Here is a 12,581-nt window from a genome sequence, read left to right on the forward strand (position 1 = left end):
AACACTTCAAATGGTTTAATTTTTTCAACATATACATCATATCTATGTACAGTTATCTTACGTCTACAATTTTAGATAACTTCATCCTTATTTATTTATTCCTGCGGCAAACATGGAGGGAGGGCAAAGAGAAATCAGAAGGTTGGGTATAACCAAAAACAGTGACAAAATCCACAACCCAGTGGGCATCTCTTTGCAATTGCCTTTACTGGAAGGCCAAAACTCCAGGTTAGTCGAGGTTTGCATAAATTCTTTCAGGCAAAAGGGCAGGGTAGCATAGAAAAGCTGACACACCGTTAAAATTGACCTGACCAAACACAGGTTTGGGAGGAGATGAAACTGTGGTGGAGAAGCTCACTTGTATTTGTGATTGTGGGCTGGAGAGGGGAAGCAGGTGGTAACCCCAGAACCTGAAGTCTTCCACAATCTAATTACTCAAGACTGGGACCCAGTAAGAGAGAGAGAAAGAGAGAGAGAGAGAGAGATCACCACAGACCCAGGGTGTGTTCATATTACCGGCTTGTAATCTAGTGAGGTTCTTTCCCATACCCAGTGCATTAAGCAGCTTTACCACCCTCCAGATGTTCACATCAGCACAGCTTTGATTCCTTTGATGTCTTTACCCTATACAAAAGTGTTTGCACCTTGGCTAGAGACAAATTAACAACGGTTTGTGGACTCCAACTGGTATGAAGCCGGTTTGACAAACAACACATTGAACAGAAGTATCTTAGATCTGGATGCGTAATGTGCTTTGGATAAACACAGATTAAGAACACCTCGCCCTTGAAACCCAAAAAGTGCACAGTAAGCACTTGGAATGTGAACATTGCCTGGAAGGAGGAAGGGGTGTAATCTGCAGAGTCCTTGTAAGGACAGTTGCGCGTTGCCTTGGAAAAACCATCATGGCCTAACAGATGCTGCTGGGTTTGGAGTTCGCCCTCTTATGGGGATGGTGGAATCTCACCGGAGAGTTGGGGATCTAGAGGCCTAATATGGCTCGGGATATCTAAAGGACCACCTTCCCCCATATGAACTTGTCCAGAACCTGACATCATAAGTCTAAAGTCCTTCTCTGTGTCCTCCTTTCCAAGGACGCTCCGGACAGTGGCAGTCAGGGAGAGAGCAAAACTTTGTCCTGCAGCAGCCCCCTATCTGTGCAATGTTCTCCCTCTGATTATAGCCCCATAATCTTCCCAGTGGAACAAGGGGAAGGAGCCTCTCCTGCCTCATGTTGTGTGTAGACACTACAGAACCTCACAAGGCCATTGAACACATGAAAGCAGCACCAGAGGTAAAAAGAGGAAGAGAAGAAGGGACCACAATTTGGCACATCATCTAGCAAGTGGCTGCCATCGCCCTCCCTCTTTATCAGCACGAAGGACCACATTTGACACAATTTTGTTGTGCTCTGGCAGGGGAGAGAGGGAGAGCAAAATGATGACTCAAGGTTCATCCATGCTCACCTTTTGCCCCACTTTTTTCAGGCAGAGGTCCGCACTTTAAAGCTCCATGTCTGAGCACTCCTTTCTCTCTCCCCCCTCCCAGAGCTTCCCCAGCAAAAACTGCTCTTCAAAGCTGAAGTGCAACAAACAAGAATTTGTTTTCCCCGCAGACTGTTGTTTGCTCCGATTCAGTGCTAAAGAGCAGGTTTTCATGGAGAAAGCTCCAGAGCAACAAACCAACAAAAAGAGCAATCGCACACAGAGCTTTAAAGTGCAGACTATGCCTGCAAGGCATGCAGAAACAGTAAGTGTGGATAAGCCCTCAAAGGCCAAAGGGGGAGAGACCAGGAGACAATGCCTCTTCCAGAGGAGCCAGAAGATACCAACAGTGACCTCCCTGAATTACTGTGCAGTTAGACTATTTGTAGAGGGACAGCACTCTGCCCGCTCACCTTCCAGCAGAAGAAGGGTCTTGGAATCAGGTGCAGGAGAGCATCCTAGTCCTGGAGGGTGTCTCCCAGAAGAACCCTGCCAACTCTGCTCTCTTGACATAACCATCCCACCCCAATCCTGTGACTGGAGGTCACAACCTTCTGGCTCCTGGAGTCACTGGCAAAAACGACAAGGGAACAGGAGGCCACAACACCAAAGCATAGTCCAAGATGCTTACAGCAGCATCCCCTTGCATAGAAAAACATAACGAACAGGATTAGACCAGGGCTAGCCTGCTGCATGGCAAGTTGGACCTTCGGGGAACATTCCTGGAGGGCATCACATCTTAGGCCACCTTCCAGACCACCTGCTTATTATGCATTCATCCTGATTTGTTTGCAGGGAGGTTGTACAACTTTTCATCAAGGAATGTTTACCCACATTCAGCATTGTATTCTGTTACTTTCCTTATTGCAAAAAACCCCCACAAAAAACCACCCATTTTTGGGGAGGTTTGTTGCACAAAATTTGGAGGTTTGTTGTGCAAAAGTGCCAAATCTGCTTCAATTGTGGTTCAAACCCAACCACAAACCAGCATCTTCCTAAAGTGCCCTTATAGGTCTGAGAAGGTGGGATGAGGATGCTGCTGGCAAGGACAAGTGGATCTGGGACTGCAAATTGTGTGCCTGATGCGGAGAGAGTCCAACTATGGTAAGTCTTCTTCCCAAAGGGTGGCCAATGAACAAAGGATGAACAAATTCTTCATCACTGCCTCTGGGGAAAACCACCTCCCCTTTTACAATAAACAGCAGGCCAGTTAATGTTGCAAAAATGACATACTGTAGAGTTATACAAAAAACAATGTTGCTCTTCATTTCTGTAATTATTGCCTGCAATTATCCCTACACTGGACTAAGTATTTGATTTTATTGCACTTCGTGTATAACAGTTATGGATCACTGACAGTTTCTCAAATGTCACGGTTAAGGTACATGGCACATCAAGTGAAGGCTGCCATCCCATTAAAGGAGGAGAAGTAAGGCACATCAGTGGGTTCAGAATACAGCTCATTGACAGCCCAGTGTGGTTTTGCAGATTAATCAGATTGTGAATGCTGTAGTGTATTACAAAGCAAAGCCGAAGTCAGTTGACCCAGTATGATTTTCAGAGGATTCCTAGGCAGCGTCTTTTTGGACAGATGTTGGCTTTTTGCATTTGACTCAAGCAGGACTGTTTTTTGCATAAATGAATTTCTGCAATATGCAATCTGTGGCAATTTATCTGTCATTTTTTCTGAAAGGGGCTCGCCCTTCTTTCTGTTTTCTTGCTTGCCTGGTTTTGCTTTAAAATCCCACCTCTGCCTATCAACTTCAGTCTGCATCCAAGTCAGTCCCCAAACTCAAGCAGTTCCAAATCAGGCTATGTACTACAATCTCACTTCACCCCCAAATTCTGGGATGAGAAGTTGCATTAGTAATGGAATAGGGACCAGTCAGGGACTCTTTGGTGCCAGATCCTCCATCTTTGGACAGGGAGATACACTTGATGACCTCTTAAATAACTTCTAGCTTGGGTGGCTTGTATCCAGCCACTTGCATAGCAAATCCAGAACCCACAGGGCTCTGCTCTAAAGAGATCAGAATCACACTGAGCGTAAAAGGGGCGGCCATTCCACACACCTGGTGCCAGCTTGTGGGAAATCAGAAGTCTTTCCCCCTAGTGATTCCCCTGGAGAGGTCAGCCAAGTAGGTGGCATGCAACAAGCTGGACTTAGACCACTGCCCATTGTCTACACAGAAAGGATGCCAACAGGGTTGCACCATTATGCAATCCTGCACCCACCACCCAAACACCATGCTAGATATCAGGAATACTAAGAGCCAGAGCAGTTTGCCTACCGCTCAACACATCACAGGATACCAGTCCTCCAAGTCAGCTGTGGCATGTGCTCAACAATGAAATTCTTACACGTGTCTAAAACCAGAGTTCTACTTTGATCTCAAGGTGCTGAGCTGGACACCCAGCAACACCACCTTGGTCTTCCCTCTCCATTAGTCTTTGCAGGGCTCCTCCCAGAAGGTCACCTGCACAGCAGAACCATGTTACAAAGAAGCAGCACAGCAGAAGGACAGTCCCCTCTCTCCTCAGGTCCCAAGCTTCCAAGCTCTGCAGAGTCCCAGGGGGCGGCATCCGAGGCTTGCAAGAGGAAAGCAAAACAGGAGCCAAAGACCATGCAGGAGAGTAACGGGTGCTAGTCTTCCTTCTTAGGGGTTTCCTCTGGGATCAGCGTCTGAAACGGATGGTCCCATAATTTGCTGGTGATGCCAAAGCCTGAAACAGGGAAGACAGAGAGGTATAGAGTTAAGTCAAGGCATTGGAGGCTTCCGTCAGGGCTCTTCCGGTTTCCACTTGCCCTGTTTATGCAGCAGTCTTCCTGATTTGCTTGCACAAAGCTTATGCAGTGGTTAGACTAATGCTGGTCTTTATTAACCATTCATTCAAGTTTCATTGTAGGGCAGTTAGACAAAACGAGCATTTGTCCAGATTTAATTTTGTGGTGCTTATAAGCCTTCCTATCGATCATCTGTACATCCTAGATTTTTTCAATGTTCACCCCAACACATTCCAAACCACACCATGTCTGCTTCTTTTCTAAAGTGGATTTGTTGTGCTCAGGTGACAGAGCACTTTAATCGTGGAAACCTAAAGTTCCAGAATGCACTTGAATCCTTCCCACAAAATAGTGGCCACCTGGAGGCTCCATCAGCTAGTTTTGGCATTTAGCAACCCTGAGAGATCAGCAGGAAGGGAGCAAAAGTCCCCTCCATTTTGTTTTTATTTTATGGATTCGTGTTTTAAAAAAACAGTACCTGCTTTTTCTTAACACTACCCCAAAACTATTCAGACCAGGATGGGGAACTTGTGGCCCCCCAGATATTGTTGGATTCGCAAGAAGTGATCTGCCAGATCAGGCCAGTGCCCCATCTAGTCCACCATCTTGTTTTCACAGTGGCCAACCAGATTCCCCAAAGGGAAACCAGCAAGTGGTACCTGAGCCCAAGAGCCCTCTCCCCTCTTGCAGTTTCCAGCAGCTGGTATTCGGAAGTATTTACTGTCTCCAACAGTGGAGGTAGAACTATTGTGGCTAGTAGCAGGCAAGGCCAGTGGTTAGGGATGATGGGAGCTGTAGTCCAACAACACTGGGGGAGGGGGCATAGGCTCCTATTCCTGTGGTAGCAGCTGTTCAGGAGGCAAAATCCCCCCTCCATTACCTGCGTTCTGGTGTTCAAAATGGTGCTTCACATGGTACGCTTTCATCTCATACAAGTAGCTGCCTTTCTTTGGTGACCCATAATGCAAGTAATAGTGCATCATGTCATAGACAACGTAGCCGAAGAGCCCCCCGACGAAGAGGGAGGTCCCAAATGCTTCAGGAAATACAACTCTGGCAAGAACGTAGAAAAAGGCAATGACCAGGGATGATGGTGCAGGTGGAAAGACCAGGCGAGATCCATCAAATGGAGACTGAAAGAGAATCGCAAGGAGCAGAATTAGTTACTAGTAGTTTAACTGACACCGTTGATGCTGAGGGACATCCCGTGGTTTGAAGTCAAAATACTCATGATGCAGAAGAGCAGAAATGAGTTCCAATGGCTGGACTTGGCTGACACTGTAAACCGCAGTTTATCACAACCACTGGCCATGTCAGTTTGCGGCTGATGGGATCTGCAGTCCAGCAACATCTGGAGGGCCTCATGTCCCTCATTCCTAGGTTTAATGGAAACAAGCCACACCTTCTGAAGCTTTTCCTTATGTCTTTGATTACCTGAAGTTTATGTCAGAAGCTGGAGTCAGGAGTAGGTCAGCAATAAAAGACACCAATGTCCATGAAATTTACTCTTTATTCAAAAAACCCAAAACAGTGCAGGCCTAGCATTCACAGAAAGTCTTCCCAGTAGGACTTGCCCCAGTGAAGAAGTTGCAAGGACTGAAGGTCCCTGCCTTCCCACCGCTCTCTAAGACTTCTCCCCTGCTTCCTTCCCCAGAAGCCTAAGGCTCTGTTGTCTTGCTTCTCCTTGCTCTGTCCTCTACATTTTTCTGTCTGTTCAGGGGGAGGGGAGATGGTCTCAACAGGATGGGAGACTCCCTGGATTCTTCAGCAGCTTGCCTCATCTCTATCTGCTGGCCGCCCTCCTCTCCTGCTTTGGATTCTGGACTGCTTTCTACCCCAGCCTCATCCCGCTCACAAAACCCTGTTGCCTCTTCAGCTTCCGACACCTCCCTTCTCAGTCTGCTTCCTCTTCTCCCTCTGACCACTCATTGTCATCCCACCACCAGTTCCCTGGCTCTGAACCTTCTACCCTTAGGAGTTCCTTTGGGGATTCCCCCGCTGGTGCCTCCTCCCAGCACTCCTCTGCATCCAGCCAGTCCATGGCAGTTTAGCATTACACCTGAACCCTAAACTGTGGTGAATCCTAACTATGGTTTGTTCAAAGAAGCCAGCTTCATAGCTAATGTGTTGGAGTTAGCTTGTTTCAAACGAATCACAGTTTCAGACAAACCTTAAGTTTGTCGGGTTCAGGCAAAATGGCAAGCAGTGCTCAATCAGAACAGAAGCTTCTGGACACCTCTGCACAGGTACGCCAGTCAAGGAGAGAACAGGGGCTGCAGATGTCCCATGATAAACTTTATCATGACATCCAAATGCAGCCACTCTGGGTATTTGTGGGTGGAAGGGGGGAGGTGTGACCGAAAACACTCCCTGCTTTAACGCAGGAAAACATACTTAATTCCTGGGGGCTTAAAGTGCGCCAACCCACACGATGCATGCTCAAGTGCTAGCCTGTGCGCATTCCTCGAATGCTGCTCCCACCATTTTTCTTCTGCTGCCTGCCAGAGAGAAACATAAGAAAGCTGACTTATGCAGAGTCAGGCTGTTGGCCCCAAAAGCCCAGTATTTTCTATACAGGCTGGGAGCGGCTCTCCAAGGTTTCAAATGGGGATCATTCTGGCTTGGGCCCAGGCCACCTGTAATATCGTATCTGCTGCTATGATCCTGCCTGGGTGCTAAGACCCCCATGTGAGCCCCTTCTCTCAGTCGCATCCACACTGGAGGCACAATTGGTGGTGTAAAGAGGGAGAGAGAGACTTTTCTGTTGCTGCTCCCCTGTTACAGAATTCCCTTCCAAGAGAAGTTGGAGCGGCTCCCTCTTGGTTACCCTCCCAGCAGGCAACCTTCCTGTTCAGACACACCTTTGGAAACTATGGTGCAGGTGATGCAGTTGTCAGGGCAAACTGGATTTTAACTGTTTGTTCTAAATGTACTTCAATTATTATTTTTTGCTTAAGTTTGTTTTCATTGCTTTTTATTTTATGACCTTGTTTATAAATGTTGTAAGCCTCCTGGAATCCCAGCAGGGGAGGAACGGGTGACATAAATACATTAAAAAGGATCACAGGACCACAGAATTGTAGCGTTGGAAGGGACACCAAGGACACCAAGGGCCATCTAGTCCAACCTCCTGCATTGCAGGAATCCTGTCCACAGCCATCCCGGGGTGGGCTAAAATCCCAACCTTCTGTACAGTGCCAGTTACAGATAGGTAGCTGTGTTGGTCTGCCATAGTCAAAACAAAAAAAATTCCTTCCAGTAGCACCTTAAAGACCAACTAAGTTAGTTCTTGGTATGAGCTTTCGTGTGCATGCACACTTCTTCAGATTGAGTGTATCTGAAGAAGTGTGCATGCACACGAAAGCTCATACCAAGAACTAACTTAGTTGGTCTTTAAGGTGCTACTGGAAGGAATTTTTTTTGTTTTGACTTCTGTACAGTGGTAATCTTTCTTTGCCTGACCTGAAGATCCCAAGAATTGAACCTGGGAGCTTTTGCACACACCACTCAGTTCTACCTTAACCTCAACTAAGAAACTTCCTTATACAGAGTTGGACCATTGGTTTTGTCTCTACACTGACTGGCAGAAGCTCTCCAGGGGTTCAGACAGAGCTTTCCCCCCAGCCCTACCTGGTGATGCTGAGGATTGAGGATGGGACCTTTTGCATGTAAAGCACATCCTCTGCCACTAAGCTATGGCCCGCTTAGGAACTGCATCTGGCCAGTGGGCCAGTTCTAGAAGTGGATTGACTTCAAAAGAAGGACCAGGAGATTGCTCTGAGTGTGCTCCTGATTTCTTCTTTGCAGCCATGGCTTTAATTTAAGCCAGGGTCGCAACAGAATATTCTTGCCCAAAGCGGATCTTGCATTTGACTCTGAATGTGATGCAGAAGGTTAGCCCCGCTTCCGTTGGGGATCTGCTCCACCTATTGGAAGTTCCCAATTGGCACCAGGGCACTAGAGGCAAGTTCTGCTCTAATAGTTCTCCCCAAGAGGCTACTAGATCGTGTGGTGGCCCATTTACCTTATGATGCTGACCATGGAGCAGGAAATGCAGTGTGATCAGGTAGTAGTTGTTGGCCGGCGGACTCATGTGGAAGATGAAGCGATGGATGATATATTCGACTAAGGACCACATGCACATCCCCACAATGAAGAGCAACGGGAACCAGGTCTTCTGAACACGGATGGAATACGCTACACAGCAGGAAGACGAGAGGTCAGCAAGCCCTACAGTCTGGACCTCCTCATTCCTTGAGGAGGACTTGCTCTAAGGACATCAACACAGCACCCAACACAGCCCCATTCAGCCAAGCAGCTAGTTTCCAACACTGGCCAGCCCAGGGGTTGCCATTTCGATTTTTCTGTGCGCTGGGGATGCCACCCTCTCTAGTGGGTGCACTGTTCCCCCTACCCATCCAAAGTTGCTAGAGTGAAGATAGAGAGCAACCCCTCATTCTGAGCTGGCTTCGAATGTCATCAGGTAGCTGAATCTCATTGGCCACATTGCATGGTGATCCAAGTCAAATCAGAAAGAGGGCAAAGATCCCCCCCCCCAAAAAAAAGAAACCCAGTTATACAAATTGGTAACATCCTCAGCATGTTCCAAGAGCTTTGGGAGATACAGACCTCATCCTTTCACCCAACCTTTCCCTCTGAGAAAAATCTGAGGGTGGGAACACCCCACTCACCAGACCCCAGAGGATCCAGGTGGGAATAAGAATGTAAGAATTGAAGAAGAGCCTGCTGGATCAGACCAATGGCCCATCTAGTCCAGCATCCTGTTCTCCCAGGGGCTAAGCAGATGCCCCAGTGGGAAACCAGCAAGCAGGATTCAAGCAGAAGAGCCCTCTCCCTTCCTGTGATTGGTATTCAGAAGCATCACTGCCTCCGACCGTGGGGGCAGAGCAGAGTCACCATGACTAGTAGCCATTGGCAGCCCTCTCCTCCCCTGTGAATTTGTCTAGTCTTCTTTTGTGGCCACCACTGTCCTCATGTGGGAGTGAGTTCCATAATCTACCTATGCGCCGCGTGGAGAGGTACTTTCTTTTATCTGTCCCGAATGTTGTTTTAACACTGTGCCAGCCTGCTGGCATTATTATTGGCTGGGTGTGATAGGAGCAGAAAGCAGAAAGCTCCCTCGCTCCCCAAGGAGGAGCCTAGGCTGGCACAGAATGGCACCCCTGAGGGAAAAAGACAGCCAGCCAGTGGAGAACAAGGGGGCAGGCCATGCGCCTCAGACTGCAGGTGCCGCAAGCCGGAGTCTGACTGAGTGAGATTCAGGCTTCTGGCTCAGCACAAGCCCTTCTCTGTGCAGGGCCCACTGTGGGTGGCGTGGAGGCGGAGGGAGCTACTCAAGACAATAGCTGCTTTCTCCATTCCTGACTCCTGATTATTGTTGCTGAAACCTGCCTGGAGGCTGCGCTCCTTAAACCGTCGATATTTTGAGGTGGTGGCATGAGGTACGGCTTCTGATACAATCACTGTACAGTGGTACCTTGGGTTACAGACGCTTCAGGTTACATACGCTTCAGATTACAGACTCTGCTAACCCAGGAATAGTACCTCAGGTTAAGAATTTTGCTTCAGGATGTGAACAGAAATCATGTGGCAGCGGCAGCAGCAGCAGGAGGCCCCATTAGTTAAAGTGGTGCTTCAGCTTAAGAACAGCTTCAGGTTAAGAACGGACCTCCGGAACAAATTAAGTACGTAACCAGAGGTACCACTGTGTTGCAATCCTCGTGGAATAAATCAATTTGTGTGATGTTCCCCCGCTTGCCTGCTGTCATAGCAGGGAGACTCCGAGCATACTATGTTCTGGGTGTCTTGCATTAAATCACATAGTCAGTAATTAGCCATGTGCGGCAGCGCCTGAGCATATTCAAGAGCGCCTTGGGAAAAGAAAAGGTACATGTGGTCACGAAGTTCCCTGCACGGTGCAAGAAAAGGAAGCCTCGGGACACATACAGAGTGTTGCACCCAATGTAACTCATACTCAGGAGCAGACAAGCTGAAATTAATAGACATGGCTGACTCAGGACCATTAAGTAGGCACTAGTTAGAACCCAGAGTGGCTCCTTGCGGCTCACCTCCTTGTGGCTCACCACCCAGCCACAAGGAGGAATGTAGTCAAAGTTGCCTCCTTGGAGCAAAGCCTGAGTACACTTTAACTAGCTCAGCCTGTGCAGCCTGCAGTGGCGTAGCGTGGGTTGTCAGCACCCGGGGCAAGGCAAGTAATTTGCGCCCACTAACCCGTGGATTTTAGCACTCGAGAGAGCTGTGAGTGTGAGCGCCCCCCCAGATGTTGCACCCGGTGCAGCCGCCCCCCCCCTGCATCCCCCACGCTATGCCACTGGCAGCCTGTGCTATTGGTACGGCAATAAACTTTCAGGATGTGTGTGCTGGGAGCACTGAAAGGGGAAAGTGTTGGATCAATCCTGGATTGATCCAACAGAAAAAAAACTAATGTGCACCAGGCACAGAGGGCACCCCCTCCATGCATACATATGACAAAGATTTAGCAGCTGCTCATGGTGCCTGCACTGAGTGCAAATATGGGCCCCTGCAGTGATCCCCACAAAAGGGCTTTCCAAAAACCCCAAAACAAAGTGCTTCAAAGGCTGAAGCATGTGTGCAGCCCATGAAAGGGGTATACACTTATCTTCTCTCCATTCCCAACGACCAGAAGGCCTCTCCTCCATTTCCCCCCATTACACAGTTGTCCAGATGCACTGTCTTGCTGGCCCGCCAAGAATAAGGCTTCATCCTGCCTTTTCTCTCCATGGAAAACAGACGGTCGGGCTCAGGGCACAGGGCTCTCAGGCAGGATTGCTCCTCAGCTGACACAAACGCAAACTGGCCCCACCAGTTGAAAGATGCCCCTTTTCCTAATGCCCCATTGCCCAGGTGCAGACCTGCCTATCCCCACTCAGAGCTTTGTAGTGTCCTGAGAAGCTTATTTAAAGAGGCTGATGGATTGAGCATAGGCACCTGTTGTGAAGGTAGAAAACAGCCAGGTTTCTCCCTTCGCAAGCGACGTGTAGCTATGCCAGCTGAGATAAAGCACCAGCGGAAGCCAGACGGCACAGACTGTGTACCTGGAAGGAAGAGGGGGAAAACTGGTTTAGGTTCATAACATCAGCTGTCTCCTGGCGGGCGAAGAATAGCCTTTGGGAAGCCCTGCAAATTCTGGGAAAATCTAAGCTGGTGAGAGGGAGGAGGCAGGTGTCTCTCTCCCAGCTGCAGGCCCCACAACCAATTGTCCCACCCCAAAAAAGAGAGAGAGAGAGAAAGCAGTAGCCATCAGTTGGTAATAATAATAATAATAATAATAATAATAATAATAATAATAATAATAATAATAATAATTTATTTATATCCCGCCCATCTGGCTGAGTTTCCCTAGCCACTCTGGGCGGCTTCCAATTGAATGTTAAAAACAATACAGCATTAAATATTAAAAACTTCCCTAAACAGGGCTGCCTTCAGGTGTCTTTTAAAGATAAGATAGCTGCTTCTTTCCTTCACATCTGAAGGGAGGGCGTTCCACAGGGCAGGCGCCACTACCGAGAAGGCCCTCTGTCTGGTTCCCTGTAACCTCACTTCTCGCAATGAGGGAACCGCCAGAAGGCCCTCAGCGCTGGATCTCAGTGTCTGGGCTGAACAATGGGGGTGGAGATGCTCCTTCAGGTATACTGGGCCGAGGCTGTTTAGGGCTTTAAACGTCAGCACCAACACTTTTAGACCTTGTGGGAGGCCAGACTACATTTGGGGGGGGGGGGATGAACGAATTCCTATGCCCCACAAATATCCCAGGGATGCATTTTAAATAAAAGGACACATTCTACTCATGTTAAAACATGCTGATTCCTGGGCCGTCCGTGGGCCGGTGATTGGCCCAGATCCGGCCCCCAGGCCTTAGTTTGCCTATCCATGGTTTAAATGATGATGCCCTCCTGATCCATATCAGGACTATGGTGAGGGCAAAGGACTAAATCTTCTCCATAACATGGTCTCAATCCAGATCACTCACTCACCCACAAATGGCTGCAGTCCCCCTCCCACCTGGCGAAAACTCTGCACACCATTTCTAGTTAGATGAATAATATCTTCTCTAGTACCACTCCTAATTCCATATAACCAATTGTAGTGATGAATGAATGGTGCTTCCTTAGCTGGGGTGGATTATTTAGATTGGATTAGAGCAGAGCCAATGTGGTCCCCTATACATGTTACTGGGGACCCAGCCAGTGTGAGGAACAGCCAAGGATGATGGGTGTCATCGTCCAGCAATGTTTGGAGGGACCACGTTG

General features: G+C 48.4%; 1 protein-coding gene across 3 annotated transcripts in view; it reads right to left on the reverse strand.

The window, feature by feature from the left end:
* The window catches only part of FA2H (fatty acid 2-hydroxylase), a 67,647-nt gene continuing 55,066 nt past the window's right edge, over positions 1 to 12,581 (reverse strand). For 2 of the 3 annotated variants that reach the window (XM_083751481.1, XM_083751482.1), the window contains exons 4-7: positions 11,260 to 11,366; positions 8,294 to 8,466; positions 5,150 to 5,402; positions 1 to 4,208 (exon numbers count right to left, since the gene is read on the reverse strand). In XM_083751481.1, the coding sequence (XP_083607607.1) occupies positions 4,129 to 4,208; positions 5,150 to 5,402; positions 8,294 to 8,466; positions 11,260 to 11,366 (613 nt within the window). In that variant the 3' untranslated portion in view covers positions 1 to 4,128. The remainder of the gene's footprint in view (positions 4,209 to 5,149; positions 5,403 to 8,293; positions 8,467 to 11,259; positions 11,367 to 12,581) is intronic. The other variant, XR_014567271.1, reaches the window with a different exon arrangement.

The sequence above is a fragment of the Podarcis gaigeae genome (genome assembly GCF_964106915.1).
Source record: "Podarcis gaigeae genome assembly, chromosome: 8".
Classification (NCBI taxonomy): domain Eukaryota; kingdom Metazoa; phylum Chordata; class Lepidosauria; order Squamata; family Lacertidae; genus Podarcis; species Podarcis gaigeae.